The 21,538-nt window shown below is 42.1% G+C and overlaps 1 protein-coding gene across 1 annotated transcript in view; it reads left to right on the top strand.

Annotated features, from left to right (window-relative positions):
* FNDC1 (fibronectin type III domain containing 1) overlaps positions 1-10,272 on the top strand; it is a 125,395-nt gene extending 115,123 nt beyond the window's left edge. The window contains exons 16-20 of the mRNA XM_014519127.2: positions 1,315-1,394; positions 3,530-3,559; positions 5,167-5,328; positions 6,785-6,907; positions 8,395-10,272. Coding sequence (XP_014374613.1) covers positions 1,315-1,394; positions 3,530-3,559; positions 5,167-5,328; positions 6,785-6,907; positions 8,395-8,510 — 511 coding nt within the window. The 3' untranslated portion in view covers positions 8,511-10,272. The remainder of the gene's footprint in view (positions 1-1,314; positions 1,395-3,529; positions 3,560-5,166; positions 5,329-6,784; positions 6,908-8,394) is intronic.
* Positions 10,273-21,538: the final 11,266 nt, after the last annotated feature.

The raw sequence follows: 21,538 nt of genomic DNA, 5'->3' as shown, positions 1-21,538 counted from the left end.
CCTGCTGTATTGTTTCCAAACAACAGCTATTTAGTTTCATTTCAACATCAAATATCTAAAATTTAGAAACTTTAGGTCTTGTAGCTCTATCAGTAGCATCCCTGAGACTAATATCCTGTATGAGTGGCTGCCAGCATTTCTATAACAAACCCCAACATATGAGCTAGGCATGTGGGGCACTACTTTCTACTAAATAGACCATGGGATACAGACAGAAGTCTGATGGGCCTATATGGATCCTAGAACCTTTGGCCTTAGAAATGACTCGGACCAAGAATGTGCTTCTCAGTTCCTGGCAGTGTGGAAGCCCTGGTTTTATTGGAGCTGTACTGCCCCCGGAGCAGCCAAGACTACAGATACTGTGGAAAAGATAATGCAGCCCAGGCATAGAACTGGTCAAATGATCAAAATAATCTTTTGTGAAAATGTTTGCATTTTTTTGTGTTTTTACATTTTTTCCTAACAGATTTGACATTTTTGAACATAAGAACAAAAACCAAAGAAATTAATCTTTTATTATTTTCTACCACTTGCTGTCCATCCACCTTTCTTCTACTTCTAGCAATAGAAAAATGGTTAAAAGAAAACAGGAAAAAAAAATAAAGAAATGAAAAGAACCATAAAACTGAAAATAAAATATGTTATCTTTTTAACCCCAAACCATACAATTTTGGAAGGAAATGAAATTATCTTTAAGTATGTATTTAAACACAAAATACCTGATTAATCTGGTTTCGATCTTTGAGTTTTACTGAGACGTGCTTGAAGTTAAGCATATGTTTTGAATGCTTTCCTGTATCAGGGTCTTAACTAAATAACTAACACCTCAACATTTATGACTTTTCTCATATTATCAGAACATACTCCAGTTAATAAATGAATGTAAAAGCTTAGATTCTAATCTCAGATGCACCTGTTTAAAACTTAAGTTTACACCACTGATTCCATTGGAGTGAGTCTGTATTTACTTTGCTTTCGCTAAGGTCATAATATCTCTCTCCACAGCTCTTGCATTTGTATAGGCAAGCATTCTCTTCAAATCACATAGTTTGCAATTATATCCAGTTTTCAAAGAACTAGGACAGTATTGTCCAATATATGATAGTTCTTTCAAAAAGAAGTGAACACATGAATAACACCTAGATCTTCAATTGTTATAAATTGATGCAGGTCCATTAAAGTCAGTGGAGTACTGAACTCAATGGAACTATGCTAGTTTGCACTCCCTAGTCTTTCCCCATCTGTGCAGTTGTTTAAAATGGACTTGCTAACATGGAAAACATGCTACTTTTAACAGGCTACTTTTTATTTCAGGTATTATTTTAAAGTCCAAGCAAAGAATCCCTATGGTTATGGACCTGTGAGCTCTTCAGTCTCATTTGTCACAGAATCTGGTATGGGTTATTATTATTTGTTCTTATTTCAAGCTTGGACTTCTAGTGATAGGTAAGCCAGGACAATGGCCAAGCTGTAACACCTATGATGATTGATAATCATGATATACTTTCTGTGTTAATATTATCGGGTTGTTAAATTTAAAGAAAATAAGGGGAAAGTATCTATTCTTTCAGGTCAGTATGGGAAATGTAATAACATGGATCTGTGAAATTTAATACCTATATGAAATGCACCTGGGAAGTTTAAATTTCAGTACAAAAGACTACTAATATTCAGCAACATAGGCACAATAGGATATTTAATGCATCATTAATAGATTGAGCAGACAGATTAATAAATTAGCTTCCTAATTGTGAACAGCTGAATGGTTGAAAGTAATTGTCTTGGGGTAGAACATAGGAAGCAATTATTCCATCAGACAGGAAAATTTCAAATGAATTTTGCCTTTTTTTGACAATGTGCACTCCTTTTCATAGGGACAAGAGCTAGTTAGCTGTGTTAGCCTGAAGTCAAGCAGAAGGCATGTCAAGATAGTAACTTAAAGCTTAACTTGTTCAGAAAGGCATAAGATTTTGTAGGCAACAGCCTACTTTATCAGATTCTGTGCTATAGTGGTAATAGTGCTATGCTGTAGGGTAATATGTACCCTATACACTAGCTATTTTTTTTCCAGTGAGCCCCAAGCCAGTGTTATCACTGAACAAGAAAGGGCCAAGTTCTACAGTCTTCACTCGAGTTAAATGTCCAACATCTTCCAGGATTACAGATTTTAGCCTTGTGATAATTTTGGTGCTTACTGTCTCGTTTGTACCCATTTAGCTTAATCCAACAGAAGTCCAAGAACTCCTGTTAAGATTAAGAAAGTTCTGTCAGTGAAAGCAAACAAAATAGAGCAACTGCAAAATCAAGTAAAAGGTTCTGTGTAATGGACCCAGAATGTTTAAACAAAAGGTTTTGTTTAAATGTAATCCAACAAGAACTCCTATCATCACCTTGAGTGCGAGAATACAGTATAGCCTGTCTTCCAGAAAGTGTTCAGCAATTTACAGAATTAAAGCCAAAGGATTTAGTTTTGCCATTTGAAATCAGTCAAATTAGACATGTTATTGAACAAGTTAAATCCATTATGTTTTAAGTTGTTAATTGCAGTATGGCCAAGAAGGCTTTCAAACTGTGGTAAATACCAAGAGTTGTTGCATCCCATGCCCAGTGGGAGAAATCAGCAGAAAGAAAAGCTACTAGTTCAGAATGTTTCTCTGAAAAAGTTGAAGCTTTTAGCTGGTGAAAATGCAAAAGAATGTCTCAAAGAAATAACTGCCATTGTGGGATTGGCAGGGCTGGAGTGCTGTAGCCATGATCTAGACCGGAAGAAGAGCATTTTGTGCCTGAAAGCTTGTCTAACATAACTCCAACTATACAGTGGGTTGAGTAACACATAATGGGATTAAGCAGTATAGTAAAGGTGTACCATTTTACCCCAGGTCATTCTCTGAAGAAGACAGCAACCTTCTGTTTGATTTCTTGAGTAAAACTTCCTGGAACTTTGCCAAACAATGGATAAACATATATCTTTGCTCGAGGCATCCTGTGCTCAAAAAAGGTCAATTCAGGAACCTATATATATATCACAGTGACAGATACAAAAAAAGTGCTTGTATTTTAATCTAGCATTAAACACCTTTTTCAGTTCAGTCTTGAAAGTTAAGCCATAAATCAGAAACTAATAAGTGATAAACCTTTTATTACATATTCATTTTAAAAAGACAAAATTTCAGATGATCAGAAACTATTCGTGCTTTGGACAGGGCTCTCAGGGGCTACCAGGAGCTTCCTATCACTGAACTGAAGGGAACACTGAAATCTTTTTTCCCCCGCTTTGCTTGCAGTGGAGTTTATCCACTTCTGGGTACTGGTAAATCATAAATGGCATAATCCAAGTATAGTTTCCTTCAGTTGAGGAGGTCCTTGATATGGCATATATAATGTTAGCTTTGAAAACAGCGTTCATGGAACAGCTTGAAAGAATTGTTCTCTGCAAATGCCATTTTCTTTGACACCCAATATGTTTAACGTTAGGAGACATAAAGCTTCAAGGCAAAACACTGAATTGTACTTTTTTATTTCATTATAGATAATCCTCTGCTTATTGTCAGACCACCTGGTAAGTCTTTTTTTGATAATGTCTGATAACTGTCTGTAAATTCTTTGTAGGAAGCTGATATTGTAGGCGTACATATATATACATACACACGCATAGAATGAAGGTGGACTCTACTGTTTATAAGAAAGGAAATTACCATATTTACTCAAATTCAAGATGAGGTTTTTTTCCGCTAGTCAGCAGAGGTTTGGGGTGGAGAGAGAGGGAAAGCCCCTCATCATGAAGTCACATACCAGGACACTTCATTACATTGTCTATGTCTATCATTAAACTGCTGCCAGAAGCAGCATGTGATCAGTTATGAATACTACCTATAACATTGATGAAATGCAGCCAACACTGAGCATAATTATAAAACATATGGCCCAGATGGGGAAACATACTGATAGGAACTTACCACAAGGCTAGGTAGGGAGGAACTGCAGGAAGAAAAAGGTGTAGGGAGGCTACCTGACCCCCCTGATTCATTTCCCCTGTAGCAGTGGAAGGGAGGGCAAATTTAAGCTAACTCTTCAATAATTATATTCTATACGTGGAAAATTATAACATTTATAATTTTTCCTTATATAGAATCTAATTATTGGGGGTTTGTCTTATATTCAGGGTTGTCTTACATTCAAGTAAATGCAGTATATAACAAGCTAGTTATTTATAATATTGAATCTTAGCAATGTAATTGATAGCACTCAACCACTTAAAATAGTTCTAGTTTGAGTTCTTTAGGAAAGGTCTCATTTCTTGCTGGTATCAAATCTGTTTTTATTTCATTGAGTCTCTGATATAAATTAAAGTTACTAAACAAAAAACTCCAAAACCTTTAATGAGGTTTTTAAACCCTATCTTTTTACCTTAACAGCAGCAACAGAATTTATTTCACACTGAAGTGTATTGTCCATTGTTGATTATTTTTTTTATTTTTTTTTTATTATTTTTTATTTTTTTTTAACCATGTGTTCTTTAATGAAGAGACCCATTGCCTTGTTTAATATTAAACCACATGGGACTATATACAGATAACGTTAGTATCCAAACTACTCAGAGTCTCTGTTAAGTATCTTTCTAAATCATATGTTCATTTTTAGGTACAGGAGCTACCTTGCTGAAAGTAATGAGACTATGCATGCGCTTAAAATTGGGAGGGAGGGAGACATAATTCATTAATTGTTTCTTCTGTATTGCATCTTATAACAGAAGGTCCTTACAGAGAGAATGGATCTGATGATTAAGTAGGGGGGTTTTTTCCCCATCTCTAACATGATTTTTAAAAGTGCTACATGTAATCATATTTTAACACCATTTTAATGGCATATGATTAATGAATGTGTAGAAAGGACCTGACAGAGTTATTGATTTTATTTCATTCATGATATACAGAAAGCAGGGAAAGGGTAGCACCTTAGAGAGTAACTGGTTGATTTTTGACCTTGGGCATCTAGAACTAAAAGGATAGCTTATTATCTTGATCCTGAAACTTGTGATCCTGATCCTGTTACTTCTTGACCTAGGGCATGAATCTCAGCAAAATGTTGATGTTTCCTTTTTTTCTAGATCTGTCCTTCATGTTTTATTTTATTTTAATTTATTTTACTTTATTTTATTTTTTCAAGGTGGAGAGCCCATCTGGATCCCTTTTACATTTAAATACGATCCTACCTACTCAGATTGCAGTGGCAAGCAATATGTGAAACGGACTTGGTATAGAAAATTTGTGGGAGTGGTTCTCTGCAACTCTTTGAGATACAAGATTTACCTCAGTGATGACCTGAAAGGTATGCATGGGGCTTGGGTTTTGGTTTGTTTTTTTTTATGATGCCAGGATTCGGATATGTGAGGCTGTTTTTATTCACTGGGTTTATTCATCAAAGGAGGATGGGATACCATCTTGAAGACACTTCCGAGAGTCATAAGGTTCAGCTGAAGATGCTATGGAGCCATATCATGCTATTAGTTTTTAAACAGATCTTGCCTCAGAGATCAGTGGGGAGTCCTGCTTAATAAGTGGATGACATGGCCCTGCAGCAGGGCACTGTCATAGTAAAAGCAAAGTTCTGCATCTAAGCAACCCTACAGATCTCTCTGCAGAACTTCTTAAAAGGAAATTAAAAAATGGCTCCAAGTGATAAAGGTATACATATAGGACTACTAAGTAAGAAACAGGAATATTGAAGCTTTAGTCTGATTCCTGCAGTTGACCAGTATGTATATCACTATACTTATAGTTATTCTTTCCACTCTGAATTAAAGCAGAAAAAAATATTTCACTTATAGCACTAAAAAAGGCCCATGAGTAAAAGGCAGAACCTATAATTAGATTTATTGAATGGCACACTTGTGCTCAGAAAGAATCTGTTTTACTAGTTAGGTAGTGCACCAAATTTTAAAAAGCTGTCACTAAGCAACTCTACAGATACCTCTGGAATATTCTGCATGCATTCTTCCTGCAGAGCTTCTGAAAGCATAAATGGAAATCCATACCTGTATTAATTGCCAGATATGTATGGGGGATCCATGGAAAGGGTCCACATAGAGAGTTTTTCTCTTTAATGGGTTAGATATACCCTCAGTGGAAATCCAGAAACTGATGGGGAATCAACGGTAACTTTCACAAGACTGTAGACACAAGAATCTATTTTGCCATGAGGGAATATTAGTTAGGGTTGTAGGATTATCCCTAAATTTTTCAAGCTTCTTTGGAGTTTTATGGCAAAACATTTGCATTGTTTCAGGACCCTGAACAAATGACATGCAAACAGTCAGAACAGTAGGATCCTGTGTATAAGGAACCTGCAGCCACACATCCTAGCTTGAACCTGAGACTGCTATCAAATGAGCACTAGTGGCCTAGTGGGTATTTTTGCTTCCCCATCACACATTGAAGTAGCCGGTCCAGTTGGAATTCCCTGCACTATCACTGGTGTTGCATTATAGATAAATTATTATTTTTGTGGAGTTCCAGTTTAAGAAAAGTTACAGTGCTTCCCCCCCCCCACCCCTTCCTATTAGCAAATACAGCATTCTTTAACTTTTACAGTATTATGTATCTATTGGTGCCTTGGTATATTTACCTTTAAAACCTTTATTTATTGGTGCATTACTGTTTGTCCTGTATTTACTGACTTTTTGCTGTCTTTATTTTCCTGCAAATGGCAAATTGCCCCCAGCAAAAATAAAGCTCTTTGTAATAGCACTAAGGGGAATAGTTCTGATCTTGGATGTGCTTTTCAGATACATTCTATGGTATTGGAGATAGCTGGGGGAGAGGAGAAGACCACTGCCAGTTTGTGGATTCTCACATGGATGGAAGAACAGGACCTCAGTCATACGTTGAAGCCCTGCCTACCATTCGAGGTAAAATAGTGAAACTAAGGTCAAATTGAATGGAACCTGGGGAGCTTGTCATTTTCTCTCGCTCTGTCCAGAGTTATAGGAACTTCTGTTAGAATTTATGCCGGTGTAATTAGACTATGGGTGCATCTATGTATACACTTAAACGTGCATTAGCCTATTTTAATGTGCATTAAAGCATCAGAAAAAAGCGTACACTTTTGCTAATGCTCCTTAAAATAGACTAATGCACTTTTTTCTTGTACCTCACAATGGAGGTACTAAATTTAATGCGCACTAGCAAAAGCGCATGAATGAACATATAGAAAAGCCTACTCTAATGGGTTAATAATCTACAAACCACAATGACCTGTAAAAGTTGAGAGAGAATGCCTCCACAGATCACTTAATGGAATAAACTAGAAAATTACTAAAAGCCCTGACTAGCTTTTGAAGCCCTTTCACCTAATTATAAGATTTGGGTCATCCGGTCACAAACCGAAACAATACCACATGCCATATATGATTAGTTGCAACTACATAAATATGGCTTGAATTTTAATGTCAAGCATTCCTGGTAAACAGTATGTGATCAGTTCAAAATCATACACACACATAAGTATTCCATGAGGAGAAAAAGAGGCTGTTTTTTGTGTAAATGCTTTTGCTCTGAATTGTTCACTCCACCTTAATTGCTTTTATTTTAGACACATTGATATTAGATTTTGGGTGACTGTGAAGCTCCAAGTTAGTTACATTTAGATATCATAGCATATTATTGCACTTCTGTATTTGTTATAAGGATTGCTAATCCAGCTGTGCATTACCACCTCTCAGAAACAGATAGGGAGCACACAAATTCTGTCTGGCACAGTAATCAACAGTTCAGATGTTCCACTGCATAAACTATGTAGAAAAGAATGCTGAGGATTTTTAATGTGTTAAGCTGTCAAATTATTTCTGCAGATGGGGAAAAGAGTTACCACTTAAATAAGTGGTGGTTAACTCTCTATTTCCTGTGTTACATTTTGCCTCCTTATTTTGTTATAAAGTGGGGGTTATTGAATATTGTTTTGAGTCCTTTAAGATGCTATGTTCATTTATTTTCAGGGCACCTTTCATCCTAGACTGCTTCATGAACTTAAATTGATATGACAGCTTTATAGAGAGGAGAGAACCCACTGTTGACATGTAGTGTTCTTTGGAGTACAATGCAGAAGGGGGTTAAAGACAGATCATAAAATTACACAAGAAGTTCAAGACAGAGCTTTAGAGTAGTGAATTCAACTGAAACTGTCAAAGAAATGTGTATAGATGGAATGAGATGATAGAATTAGGCAAGGTTGAAAGGACTTTTGACTTTACGTTTTGCTAAAATAACATTTAGGTCTTATTTTTTTCTTCTGGTAACTGCTATGTATGAGCCCCCTTAGCTTTCAGTAATGCAGAAAAGTCATTGGTCAAGTTACTTTCCCTTTGGTTTGAACCACCCTTTGCTGTTTCTCTGACAGGGTATTATCGCCAGTTTCGCCAGGAACCTGTATCATTTGGGCGCATTGGTTATACAACGCCTTATTACTATGTGGGCTGGTATGAGTGTGGCGTGCCTATTCCAGGGAAATGGTAATCATGTAGCAGTCTGCCTGCAGACCTGACGCACCATCCATGCCTTTTGAATGATTCGTACCAAAGGACTGTGAGCAGTTGATTAGGAAAAGAAGAAACAAGAAGGGAACCACCTAAGACCAGCTGCTCAGAAGACCCCAGCCAAACCAAATGCTGTACACATTTTGTCAACCTAAGTCTGTGGTGCTGCTTGATGTCTCTGCTTGGGAAACGTGGACAGTGTTCGAGTTTGGTGTCCTCCTTTCTTTCTCTGGGTCTTAAAGGCATGGAGATACGGTTGCATCTGGTGCAACCTGTGAAACCTAAAACTTTACTAGCCATGAAAACTTGGAAGTTGCCTATATCTTGCAGGAATGACCTAAGCATGCTGTGCTTGCTTAATGGAATGCTAAACACTTTCCACTGTTAGGAATGGAGTGCTCTGTCACCTACCACTGGCTGAGCTCCATGCTTCAGAATTTTACTATGCAGTCATGCCAAGTTACTAGACATTCACCAAAGGCAATATATTCTACTTAAGACTTTTTCTATGGGGTTTTCCCATTGCTGGACTAAACACCAGGTCACAATGTAAATTCACTTTTATATATATATAAAATACAGTACTGTATGTCTGCAGGAGTACTACTTAGAGATACTGAGGTCTTCATGTTCACTTAATAAATATGTTTGGGATTATTATGTAAAAGGTGCTGTTAGTTCCATGAAACATTTTCTTATGCACAATATATTAACCATGGAAAGAACTGTGTTCTTCTTGTGAGTACTGTTGAATTGTTACAATACTGACATTTTTACTGTTGATCAAAGGGCTATGTCAGGCTTCTTCTCAAACCAATGGACTGGATATTAAAGGGGAGTTAAATCCCTTTGTCCATATTAAAATTGCACTGTCAGCCAGAATAAGTGCCAGATCCAGCCATGTGTCAACGTTAGTTAACTTTCTGTCCAGTACTATTTAACAGGTTTAGCGCAGTTTTTGTTTGATCCATTTTCATCTTGTTCGTGTATTATTTATTCCTTGCCACTTTATTAAGTATCTCTTTACTGAGGTACTGAAGAGGTGTAATGCAGGACTTGCAGACAAGTTTTAAGTTATTTTCTGAAAAAGCAGATACCTTTAGGGATGTTCAAGGGACACAAAACTCTTCTAACTTTGATCCATCATGGGAATGCAGTGTGAAAGTCTCCATGCTCTTTCTCTAAAGTACCTCATAATGGCAGACCAATACAGGGTGTCTAGGAAGTACACACCAGATTTTTGCCAAGGGTTGCAACCCTTGTTTGAAAAGCTGGCAAAGAAGTAGCATTTTAGTGCATCACAGCATCAGTTTTCTTCTACCCTGTTACTCTTTCTGTGCAGTCTTGCATCACCAGTTTACTTTTCACCAATGAGTTGTAGCCTCTGTGGCCAAAACATTTCACTGTAAAAACCTATCAGCCTTTGCTCATTGTCAAAACAAGACTCCAGCACTCTGACTGCCTGGGAAAATAGCAGAGTACCTCGGGGACAGATCCAACCTCTGGTTCATCTTTTGCTCTTATATCAGTTTACACACAGTATAGGACTAATATCTTTAAAATTGCTTGTGTAGTTTTGTAAATGTATGGGGAGAAAAGTAACTGAAATGATCATTAAAAGAGCTTTTTATTTTTCAGTGATTCTGGGATTGAACATTCAGTTGTTTTCTAATCTTTTTGCTTCCATACAGTGCCAAATATATGATCTTTAAATATAACTTTTCCCTAATAAACATGATATATTGTTCCATTTTAATTGTATCCCTTCTGGTTGTCTGTGCTAAAAGGCTGACATAGATTCAAGTCTCTCAAATGTCAGAAACCCAGAGTTGGAAGAACAAAAGGTGCCACCTTTCATTAACAGAAGAAGTGTGTGTAAGACCAAGTTTCATAAGGTCTTTGCAGCCAGAATAACTAGGGAATAGTGTCCCAACTACTCCTTTAAAATATTTTCCCCTACTGAACAACATAACAGGAGAAACTGTAGCGTAACTTGGTAACTGGAAAGATCGCAAAGCAGTCCTGAAAGAATCTTTTATGAAGCACTTAGAAGAGAACAAGGTGGGCAGGAACAGTTAGCATGGATTCATCAAGAGCAAGCCATGCCTGACCAATTTGATTTCTTTCCATGATAAGGGCACGGGCTCTGTGGTTGTGGGGAGAGCAGTGGATGTGATATACTTTGACTTTAGCAAGGTTTTTAACACCATCCCCCCTAAGGTTTATAGCCCCCCCCCCCCCCCCCCCCCCCCCCAAGCTAAGGAAGCATACAGATTAGAGCATTGGTGCTCAACCTCCGGACTGCATGCGAAATCCACCCCAGACTGGGTCTGTCTGTGGCCCACCCCTGTGGGTCAGCCCAGTTCGATAAACAGGGCCATGTCAGCTAACTTGAGGGGCTCTCCAGAGCTCCAAAATTAGTGGCAAGGAAGCAGTGTCAGAGATGATTGCCGTGGGGCTCCAAGAACTGTGGCAATTAACACTGCCACTATGCTCCCACCCCCAATTTTCTGAACCCATAGGGAGCTCCACAGGTTCTGAGAGATGAAGTTTGAGCACCACCAGACTAGATAAACGTACTGTATGGTGGATACAGAACTGGTTGGATCACTGCTCAATGAGTAGCTCAATATCTGGTTGGGAGGAGGTATCAAGTAGTGTTCCCCAGGTCCGTTATTGTTTTCCATCTTCATGAATGATTTGGATGATGGGACCGGGTGCACACTTAGAAAATTCACAGATAATAACACATTGGGTAGACACTCTGGAGGGTAGGGCTAGGATCCAGAATGATCCGAGTAAACTTGAGAAATGGTCTGCAATTAGATTTAATTGATCAAGGATAAGTGCAAAAATTTGCACTTAGGCTATAATAATTGCAGATACAAATACTGGGGAGTGATTGACTAGGCTGCCACACTTCAGAGAAGGACCTGAGGTTATATAAGCTGAATATGAGCTAATTGTGCAAAACAAATGATTTCATAGATTTCATAGACATCAGGGCTAGGAGGGACCTTGGAAGATCATCGAGTCCAGCCCCCCGCCCAAAGGGCAGGAAGTCAGCTGGGGTCATAGGATCCCAGCAAGATAAGCATCCAGTTTCATCTTGAAGGTGTTCAATGAAGGCGCTTGAACCACCTCCGGTGGCAGGCTGTTCCAGACCTTGGGGGCTCGGACAGTAAAGAAATTCTTCCTTATGTCCAGCCTGAAACGGTCTTGTAGTAGTTTGTGACCATTCGACCTCGTCATCCCTTGGGGCGCTCTGGTGAACAAACGTTCCCCCAGATGCTGGTGGTCACCCCTGATAAACTTGTAGGTGGCCATCAGATCACCCCTGAGCCTGCGCTTTTTCAGGCTAAAGAGCCCCAGGGCTCTCAGCCTGTCATCGTAGGGTCTGCTTCCCTGACCTCTGATCATGCGCGTGGCTCTTCTCTGGACTCTCTCAAGCTTCTCCACATCCTTTTTGAATTGTGGAGCCCAAAACTGGACACAGTACTCCAGCTGCGGCCTCACTAAGGCTGAGTACAGGGGGAGAATGACGTCCCGGGATTTGCTTGAGAAGCATCTATGGATGCAAGCCAGCGTTTTGGTCGCTTTACTAGCCGCCGCATCGCATTGCAGGCTCATGTTCATCTTGTGGTCAATGATGACCCCCAAGTCTCTTTCTTCCATAGTGCTAGCCAACATAGCACTGCCGAGCCTATAAGGATGCTGCGGGTTTTTTTTCCCAAGGTGGAGAACCTTGCATTTATCGGCGTTGAACACCATCAGATTCTCGTCCGCCCACTTGCTGAGCCTGTCCAGGTCAGCCTGGATAACCTGCCTGTCTTCTGGTGTGGATGCTTTGCCCCAAAGTTTGGTGTCATCGGCGAACTTGGCCAGTCCGCTTCTGACTCCAGTGTCCACATCATTAATGAAGATGTTGAACAGTATGGGTCCAAGGACAGAGCCTTGGGGGACCCCACTGGTCACAGGACACCACGATGAGTGACTTCCATCAATTACTACCCTCTGGGTCCGACCCCGGAGCCAATTTTCCAGCCAGTGGATCGTGGAGGACCCAAGGCGACAATTGGCCAGTTTCTCCAAGAGGCGATCATGGGACACCAGATCGAAGGCTTTTTTGAAGTCAAGATATATGACATCAATCTCTTCTCCCTTGTCCAGGTGATAGGTCACCTGGTCGTAGAAGGAAATGAGATTGGTCAAGCAAGACCTACCCGCAACAAACCCGTGCTGGCTATCCCTTAAGATGTTGGCGTCGGCCAGTCCATTAAGGATGGCCTCTTTAATAAACTTTTCTAAGATCTTCCCCGGGATAGAAGTCAGGCTGATGGGCCTATAGTTAGCCGGATCCACTTTCCTCCCTTTCTTGAAGATAGGCACCACATTGGCCTTCTTCCAGTCTTCGGGCACTACACCAGAGCGCCAAGAGTTTTCAAAGATCCGTGCTAGAGGCTGGGCTATGATGCTCGCCAGCTCCTTGAGTACCCTGGGGTGGAGATTGTCAGGGCCAGCTGACTTGAAGGTATCCAGCTTCTCAAGATGTTCCTTCAGAAAGTCAGCATTAAGGGAGGGCAGGGGATCACCCTCACCCGGACTTCCCGGCCCTGTAGCGGGCATGGGCGTCCCATGGGACTGATGAAAGACTGACGCAAAGTACCTATTTAATAGGTTGGCTTTTTCCTGGGCGTCAGTTGTCAGTTGCCCCATCTGGGTCAGCAGGGGTCCAATGTTGCCCCTGCTTTTCCTCCGGCTCCCCACATATCTGAAAAAGGACTTCTTATTGTCCTTGATGCTCAAAGCTAGCTGGAGTTCAGTTGCAGCCTTGGCTTTCCTGGTCTGCTCCCTACAGGACCGGACCAGTGCAGAATAATCCTCCTTGGAGGTGACTCCCATCCTCCATCCTTTGTAGGCCTTTCTTTTTAGCCTCAGGAGGTCTGCTAGGTCCCTGGAGAGCCAGGGGGGCTGCTGTGCCCTCTTGCTGCCTTTCCTCCGAGATGGAATAGACTTAGTTTGTGCATTGAGGATCGCTCCCTTGAGGAGCAACCACTCCTCTTGAACTCCCCTCTCCCTGTGGTCACGGTCCCTTAGGGCCTCACTGACAAGCCTCCTGAGCTTGTCAAAGTCGGCTTTCCTGAAGTCAAGGACTTGCGCGTTGCTGACCGACTTGCCAGCTTTTCGGCGGATGGTGAAGTTGATCAGCTCGTGGTCGCTGTCACCCAGCTTCCCATCGATCACTAGGTTGCCGACTAGGTCATCCCCAGTAGTCAGTACCAGGTCGAGCAGCGCTTTGCCTCTCGTTGATGATCTGTATGGTCCCTTCCAGGGCCCTAATATCTATGGAACGATGAAAAAAAGGCACCAGCATGCTGGGTTGTATCAACAGGCATGTCACTTGTAAATCAAGGGAAGTGACTCCTATTCCACTTGGCACTGGTGAGACCTCACCTGGAGTACTGTGTCCAGTTTTGGGCCCCACACTTCAAGAAAAAATATGGACAGATTGGAAAGAGTCCAGTGGAGAGTGATAAAAATGAATGATTAAAGGTCTGGGAACCATGAATTATGAGGACAGGCTGAAAAAACCTATGATTATTTAGTCTGGAGAAGAGAAGATTGAGGGGGGATTTGTCAAGTCTTAAAATATCTGAAGGGTGATTATAGAGAGTATGGAGACAGCCTTTTCACTGTGGCTGTCAGGGATAGGACTAGAAGCAAGGGTCTCAAGCTAAAGCAGAAGAAATGTAGGTGGAGATTAAGAAGAACTTTGTGTCTATAAGGGTGTCGGAGCTTTGAAGCAGGCTAATTAATAGGGGTGTGTGAAATAGGCCATATTTGATTTGGATTTGGATTCGACCTGAATCGGGGACAGTGATTCCATTAGTTGATTCAGATCACTGTCCCCGATTCGATTCAGCTGAATCTGAATCTGAAGATTCAATACTGATTTGGAGAATCAGTGATTTGTCCATAGACGCAGCTTTAATGTTTCATCTACATACCTCAAGCTACCAGGTGGCTCATGCACACTGCGATGCTGGGGAGGATGGAGCGTCCCACAGGAGTACAGGGGTGGGCCCCCGCATGCTCAGCGGTGAACCCAGAAGTGGACTGGAAGTACTGGAAGCTGTCTCTATGTCCAAATCATTGAATGTCTCCGAATTGATTCGGAGGGTTCTGATTTGATTTGATTTGGAAAGATTAAAGGGTCCTCTGATTTTTTTCGGATTTGGAGATTTGGCCACTGAATGAGACCGAATCTCTGCTGAGTCAAATCAGGGACTGAAGCTTCATACAGCCATACTAATTAGAGAGGCAGAGAAATCTCAGTCCAGAGCAGTTTAGTCAGACACTGGACTGGGATGATTTAGTCAGGGATGCTCCTGCCTTGAGCAGGGGGCTGAACTAGATGACCTCATGCAGTCCTCTCCAGACCTACTTTTTTATGACCCTATGATCTTTCTGAGGAAGAGGTAAAGGGAAAGTTTCTTTCACCAGTTGCTCCTGTCTGGACTCATGAGAGGTACAAATTCAGTGTATTCCTTCTAGCTAGACTCGTATTCCAGTCATGGAGAGCTTTTAAATGTATCATGCCTATCAGCAATGCCTTCAAAGACATCATATTGGTCTGCACCACTGTGCCTTCTGAACTAAAAGCAGTGTCACAGAAAAAGAATCTGTGGAAGAAAATTGAATTTTCTATGGAAGAAAAATGAGAATTGAACCCATGTCTCCCAAGCAGGGCAAGTTGGAGCTTTTTCAATAAAATTTCTTGCTGAAAACTGTTGGCACCCAAACTTTTTCACCTGAATTAACTAGTTGTAATGAAGCTCTTGTCAGGAAAGCTTTCTCAAGGTCCAGGGTGGTATTTCTGTGGAGAGGAGCCCACCACAAAATAGCTAGATGAACAGGGCACTTACCAGGCTACGGAAGAGCAAAGACTTGAACCTGGGTGTTTCATAGTTTAGGTATGTGCCCCAACAACCATGCTATTGGCTAGTCTAGACTCAAAGGGCTTTGGAAGGGTGGGGGGAGATGGACACCAGAACCAGATTCTAAAAGGTCTTGGTTTCAACCTGATGACAAACAGGAACACTTCTGAAATCTCTAAATTATGAGAGATGGGAATACCGATCCCTACCCAGCCGCATACTCAAGTCAAGTCCTTGTCTGGTTCCCTAGTCAGTGAGCTATCTCACCATCTCTGCTGTCCCTCTCCCAGCGTATTTGTGCTGTTCCTTTTCAGGTGAAAGAGAAATCAGCATCTAATAGAGGAGTGTTGCTGCTGGAACTCTTTATATGATTTATCCTAGACAGCTACTGGATGAAAACTGGCACAGCCCTGATTGCGGGGAGCTGGGCTCGGGTCTCCCTTCCCCTTGGATGTCCGGTTCCTTAAACTACAGCATCAGGTTCTCTTCTGTTGCTGTCTTTCTGACTTCATGACTCCTGGCTGCTCAGTGGCCCAGTTCCTCCTCAGGCTCGCTTCCTAGGTAAAAGCTGTACCTACTAGATGATTATGCTACCACCCACCTGCCCAAGAGCATGCCAGACTCAGAATCCGGAGTGGATGTAAAGGGTATGCTGTGCAGCCCTGAGTAAGATGCCTAAGCTCTGGAGTGGAATGAGCATACAAACACATCCCTGTGATTAGATTTTCATATTAGTGACCTCTGAATGACTCTCTTTTCAGCACCTGGATTCTCTGAATCGCTGTAGAAGAACATCTAGCTCCCTCTAATAGGGACTCTAGGTACCTAATTCTTCTTCTATAATTCACTCTCCTGGCACCAAAAGTCTAATTTTAAGTAAGCTGAAGCCTAAACTGGGGAGCCTGACGGGCCAATTTGTCATTACGCCAGTTGCTTGGTTACTGTAAATTGGTATAACCCCACTAAGTTCAGTGGAATGATCAGAGACCTGGAGCAGCTGCCTTACCAGGAAAGGCTTAAAAAGCTAGGACTTTTCAGTTTAGCAAGCAGAAGGCTGAGGGGGGGGATATGACAAGGGTCTATAAAACCATGGAGGGTATGAACCAAGTGAAGAGGGAACTGTTCACCATGTCACAGAAAGCTAGAACTAGGGGGCACCCACTAAAATTGGTAGTTTAAAAGGTTTAGAAGTAACAAGAAAAACTACCTTTTTTTTACACAACACATAGCTAACTCATGAAATTCATTGCCACAAGAAGTGGTGGAGATATAGATAGCATAGCCAGGTTCAAAAAGGGAGCTGGATATATTCATGGATGATAGAGCTATTAATGGCTGTTGAACAGAAAAGTTGGAGATGTTTCCTCACTAAATGGTGGATGGAAGGAAGGGTAATGGATAAGTAATCAATCACTCTTAGAGATACCCAGTTTAATGCTCTCACTGTATAGAATCCACTTCTACCACTGTTGGAGACAGGGTACTGGGCTAGAGGGACCATTGGTCTAACGGTCCTTATGTTCTTATGGAACTAGCCCCATTTGCAGGGAACAGATAACACACTAAAACAGTGACCAAACTTAGATTAGCAATGGGAATCAAGGACAACAAGAAGTCCTTCTTTAGGTACATAGGGAACAGGAGGAAAGCAAATTGGAGCATGGGGCCGTTACTCAACAATCCAGGAGAGCTGGTTACTGGTATTCAAGAGAAAGCTGAACTGAATGACTACTTTGCCTTGGTCTTTCACCAGACCAAGAGGTAAACCATGCCAGGTAGAGTAGAGGATGAGCACGGTAGGAATAATTGCCTTCCTACTTTTGCTGTAGAATTGGTGTATGACCAATTAAAAAAATTAGATGTATACAAGTCAGTGGGACCAAATGATCTTCATCTGAGAGTGCTGAAGGAGCTGACCAGTCATTGTGGAACCCCTGGCAAAACTCTTCCACAACTCATGGCACTCTGGAGAAGTCCCTGAGGATGGGAAGAGGGCCAATGTTGTGCCCATTCACAAGAAGGGCAGGAGGGAGGACCAGCTTAATTTCCATCCTAGGGAAAATCCTAGAAAAGTTCATCAAGACATCTATCTGTAATAAGCTTAAAGAAGGTAAGATTCTGAATGACAGCCAGCATGGCTTCATCACAGGCAGGTCTTCCCTTACCAACCTTATCTCCTTCTATGACCAGGTAACTCGCCATCTGGACAAGAAAGAGCAGATTGACATTGTATACCTTGACTTCCAAAAGGCCTTTGATCTAGTATCCCACAATGTTGTTGTGAGAAAATTGGAGGATTGTGGGCTTAACTCCTGGACAGTCAGGTGGGTGAGAAACTGGCTGCAGGATAGGACCCAGAGAGTCATAGTAAATGGATCTGTGTCATCCTGGTGAGAAGTGGGCAGCGGTGTCCCGTTGGGGTCGGTGCTCAGTCCAGTACTTTTCAACATCTTTATTAACAATTTGGATGTGGGGGTGAAGAGCTCACTGGCCAAGTTCGTGGATGACACCAAGTTATGGGGAAGCATGGTCACGCTTGAAGATAGGCTACAGTTACAGGTGGACCTAGACAGGCTAGCAAGTTGGGCAGATTGAAATCTGATGAAGTTCAACAGAGAAATGTAATTTCTTTCCTGCTTGGTGCAGGGGGCTGGACCCAATGATCTTCTGAGGTCCCTTCTGGCCTTACAATCTATGAATCTATGAATTTGAGTGAGGCCTTCAGACCATGCCTTAAAGATAAGCCTGGAGTATTTGTGTGCATTATAGATTCATAGATTCATAGATGTAGGGTCAGAAGGGACCTAAGTAGATCTTCAAGTCCGACCCCCTGCACTGGGCAGGAATGAATACTGGGCTCATATGACCCCAGCTAGGTAATTGTCAAACCTCCTCTTAAAGATCTCCAAGGTAGGAGCCAGCACCACTTCCCTTGGAAATTGGTTCCAGATCCTAGCCACCCTGACTGTGAGGTAGTGCCTTCTGACATCCAGCCTACTCTGAAGCAACTTATGGCCGTTATTCCTTGTTACTCCGGGAGGCGCTTGGGGGAACAAGGTCTCTCCCGCTGGTCCCCCCCTGGTAAGAGGGGACGGCCATCAGGTCCCCTCTCAGCCTTCTCTTGTGAAGGCTGAAAAGGTTCAGGTCCCGTAGCCTCTCCTCATGGGGTCTGCCCTGCTGTCCCCGGATCATATGAGTGGCCCTCCCCTGGACGCTCTCAATGCTGTCCATATCACTCCTGAAGTGTGGCACCCAGAACTGGATGCAGTACTCCAACTGTGGCCTGACCACAGTTCTGTGGTCTGTGTGGACACATCAATGCCACAGTCGCCTAGCTTTTTAATGAGAACGGGGTGGGAGACAGTGTCAAAGGCCTTCCTGAAGTCCAGAAAGACTACATCCACTGCAACACCTGCATCCAACGATTTTGTGACCTGGTCGTAGAAGGCAATCAGGTTGGTCTGACAGGACCTGACCCTAATGAACCCATGCTGGTTGCCCCTGAGCATCATCCCCCCCTGCTGGTCCTTCACAGATGTGCTCCTGGATAATCTTCTCAAAGAGCTTCCCCAGGATCGAAGTAAGACTAACGGGCCTATAGTTGCCCGAGTCCTCCCTCCTCCCTTTTTTGAAAATGGGGACCACATTGGCCTTCTTCCAGTCATCTGGCACCTGGCCAGAGCACCGTGAGTGCTCGTAAAGCCATGCCAGGGGCCCCTTGATAACCTCTGCCAATTCCCTCAACACCCTGGGGTGGAGAGCATCTGGACCTGCTGATCTGAACATGTCCAGCCCCTCCAGAAGTTCCCTAACTCAATCCCCCTTGACCCTAGGCCTGGCGGAGTCTCTCCTGAGTCCGTCCTGAATCCCGGTGGGGGCGATGTCCTGGTCCCTGCACAAAAAAGTGGAGGTAAAGAAACTGTTAAAAAGATCTGCCTTTTCCTCTGGTGCAACCACCAGATTGCCAAGCGTATCCTGCAGGGGCCCCACGTTACCCGGTGCTTTCTTCGTGCTCCCTATGTATTTAAAAGTTAGATTTACCCAGTATCCATAAAGCAAGACTAAGTCTGTAACAGAAATATCACTTGGGTAAAAATGCTGGTGGCAGCTCACTGGCAATTTATCTGTAGGAGGCATCTGGGGAAATCCTTGTGCTTCCTGACTCTCCCACTTCCTCATTCATCTGTTTGTGGGTTTGAAATGTTCAGTTATTGCCTCCTAGGGATGGCATCCTCCCTGCCTCTGGGTTGCCTCTGGGTTGCCTCTGCAAGGCCTTGGTGTGGTTTCTCTCAGCTCCAGTAACTTAACAAAGAAGTGCTGATTAGTCTCTTGACAGCGCGCTGGGTAGGTCCACAGCCAACATCTGTACAGCTCATGTTAATCACTGTTTCCTCTCTTGAGTCAGCCATTCTTCTCTTGCTATTTTCCAACCCCAGTGGGATTACAGTAAACTGCACATCTTCTTTCCCTCTCCTTTCAACAAGAGCATCCTGCTTGGGAGTACAGGTCACACCTGTCAGTACAGGTCACGTGAGACAGTACAGCGCAATTTATTGCTCCTAAGACTGTAACTGCCATTTGGGGTTGATCAACATGTTTTCACTGTGAAATGCTGAGGAAACTCTTGGCAGCAGGTGGATACACACACAGCTGTCATCTTTTTTAATACTGTTTGATTTGATGTATCTAAGGTGGGTCTATCCTTGGCTTCCCATAAACCTTAATCTCTAAATCTCTAAAACACCATTGAAGTTTTGGCAAGAGCTTTCCTGGATAAAAGAAATCAACACTGGTGTAACAACTCAATGGTTATATTTATAGTAAAGGCTTCCTGATATTTCCTATATATAGCAAGAGCCATGTCTGTTTTCTACTGTTGATTTCTGTCTCTCAGTGGCTTTATTTAGATTTATCCCTGATTAAAGAAATGTGATTGACATTGTTTTATTCTTCTGTTGATATGCTTTGATTTTGTATGTGACTGGCGTTATGTATATTTACCTCATCTGCAACATATTTCTGAGGAAATGATTAGCATATGCTGCAAGGGGAATGCAAAACTGCCTCTACTGTTTCATTTTATGCAGGGTTTCCCAATACCTCTAGGCCCTGATCTGTGGAAGATGGACAGACCTGAGTTGAGCCATTCAGAAAACATTTGGTGCAGTGCAGAAGGCCTAATTCTCTACTGCCATTGACCTGTTGTGATTTACACCTGTGCAAAGGGAATGTAAATGATACCAAGCCAGGGGGAGTTAGGATCATTGCTTTAAATCACATCTGTGCCTTTAGTACATTTCAAATGTAGGACTGTCAAGTAAGAGTGCTGCACTGTAAGTGTAAGGAGTGACCTAGAAACCACTACTCAGAGACGAAGCAGAAGAGAATGTTATGTGACGAATGCCCATCTGCAATGATAAGGAGGAGACAGTCTTAGATAAAGGGGGCTTGAAAACAAAAAGAAAAAAACAGGGAACTGGGTTAAAAGGGCTCATTAAAATACTAAAAATCACGCCCCTAGGTGGGGAAAAAGTATGCTAATGAAACATACATGTATGTAAATGAGATACATGGCTAAAACACAGGTATAGAGACATGCTCAGTAAAGAACTCCTTGCGTCACTCACTTATAACCAATCAGCAAACAAGGATGCTTATGAAGGCTCAAAAACTCCTGTATAAAAGATGCTTAGAAATAGTAATCTGGTGTGCTTGTTACGTGAAATTATTCCGCTCGCACCTTTTATTGCTAGCAATAAATCTTTGTACTTTCACCCCTGGTATCTTTATTGGCCTTTGCATACCGGGCACGATCCCAGACTTGAGCTGGGGCTCAACATAAGTGCAGATGTGAGCACCCCTAAGTGTTATCCAAACATGCAGACAATCCATGTCTTAAAGAGCTTATCATCTGAAGCTCTAGACATATGGCATATTTACACTGGTTAAAAAAGGAGAAAACATACAATATATGGCCCTATTACAGTGTAAATCAATCCACTCTAGTGTAAAATTACCCCAAGGAAAAACAGGGCTAAAATTACACTGGTTTAGGTATTGTGGGTCCACA

Source organism: Alligator sinensis, unplaced genomic scaffold, assembly GCF_000455745.1.
Source record: "Alligator sinensis unplaced genomic scaffold, ASM45574v1 scaffold682_1, whole genome shotgun sequence".
NCBI classification, from domain to species: domain Eukaryota; kingdom Metazoa; phylum Chordata; order Crocodylia; family Alligatoridae; genus Alligator; species Alligator sinensis.
Note: the sequence above shows the minus strand (reverse complement) of the source record. Positions and strands in the feature narration are given on the sequence as shown.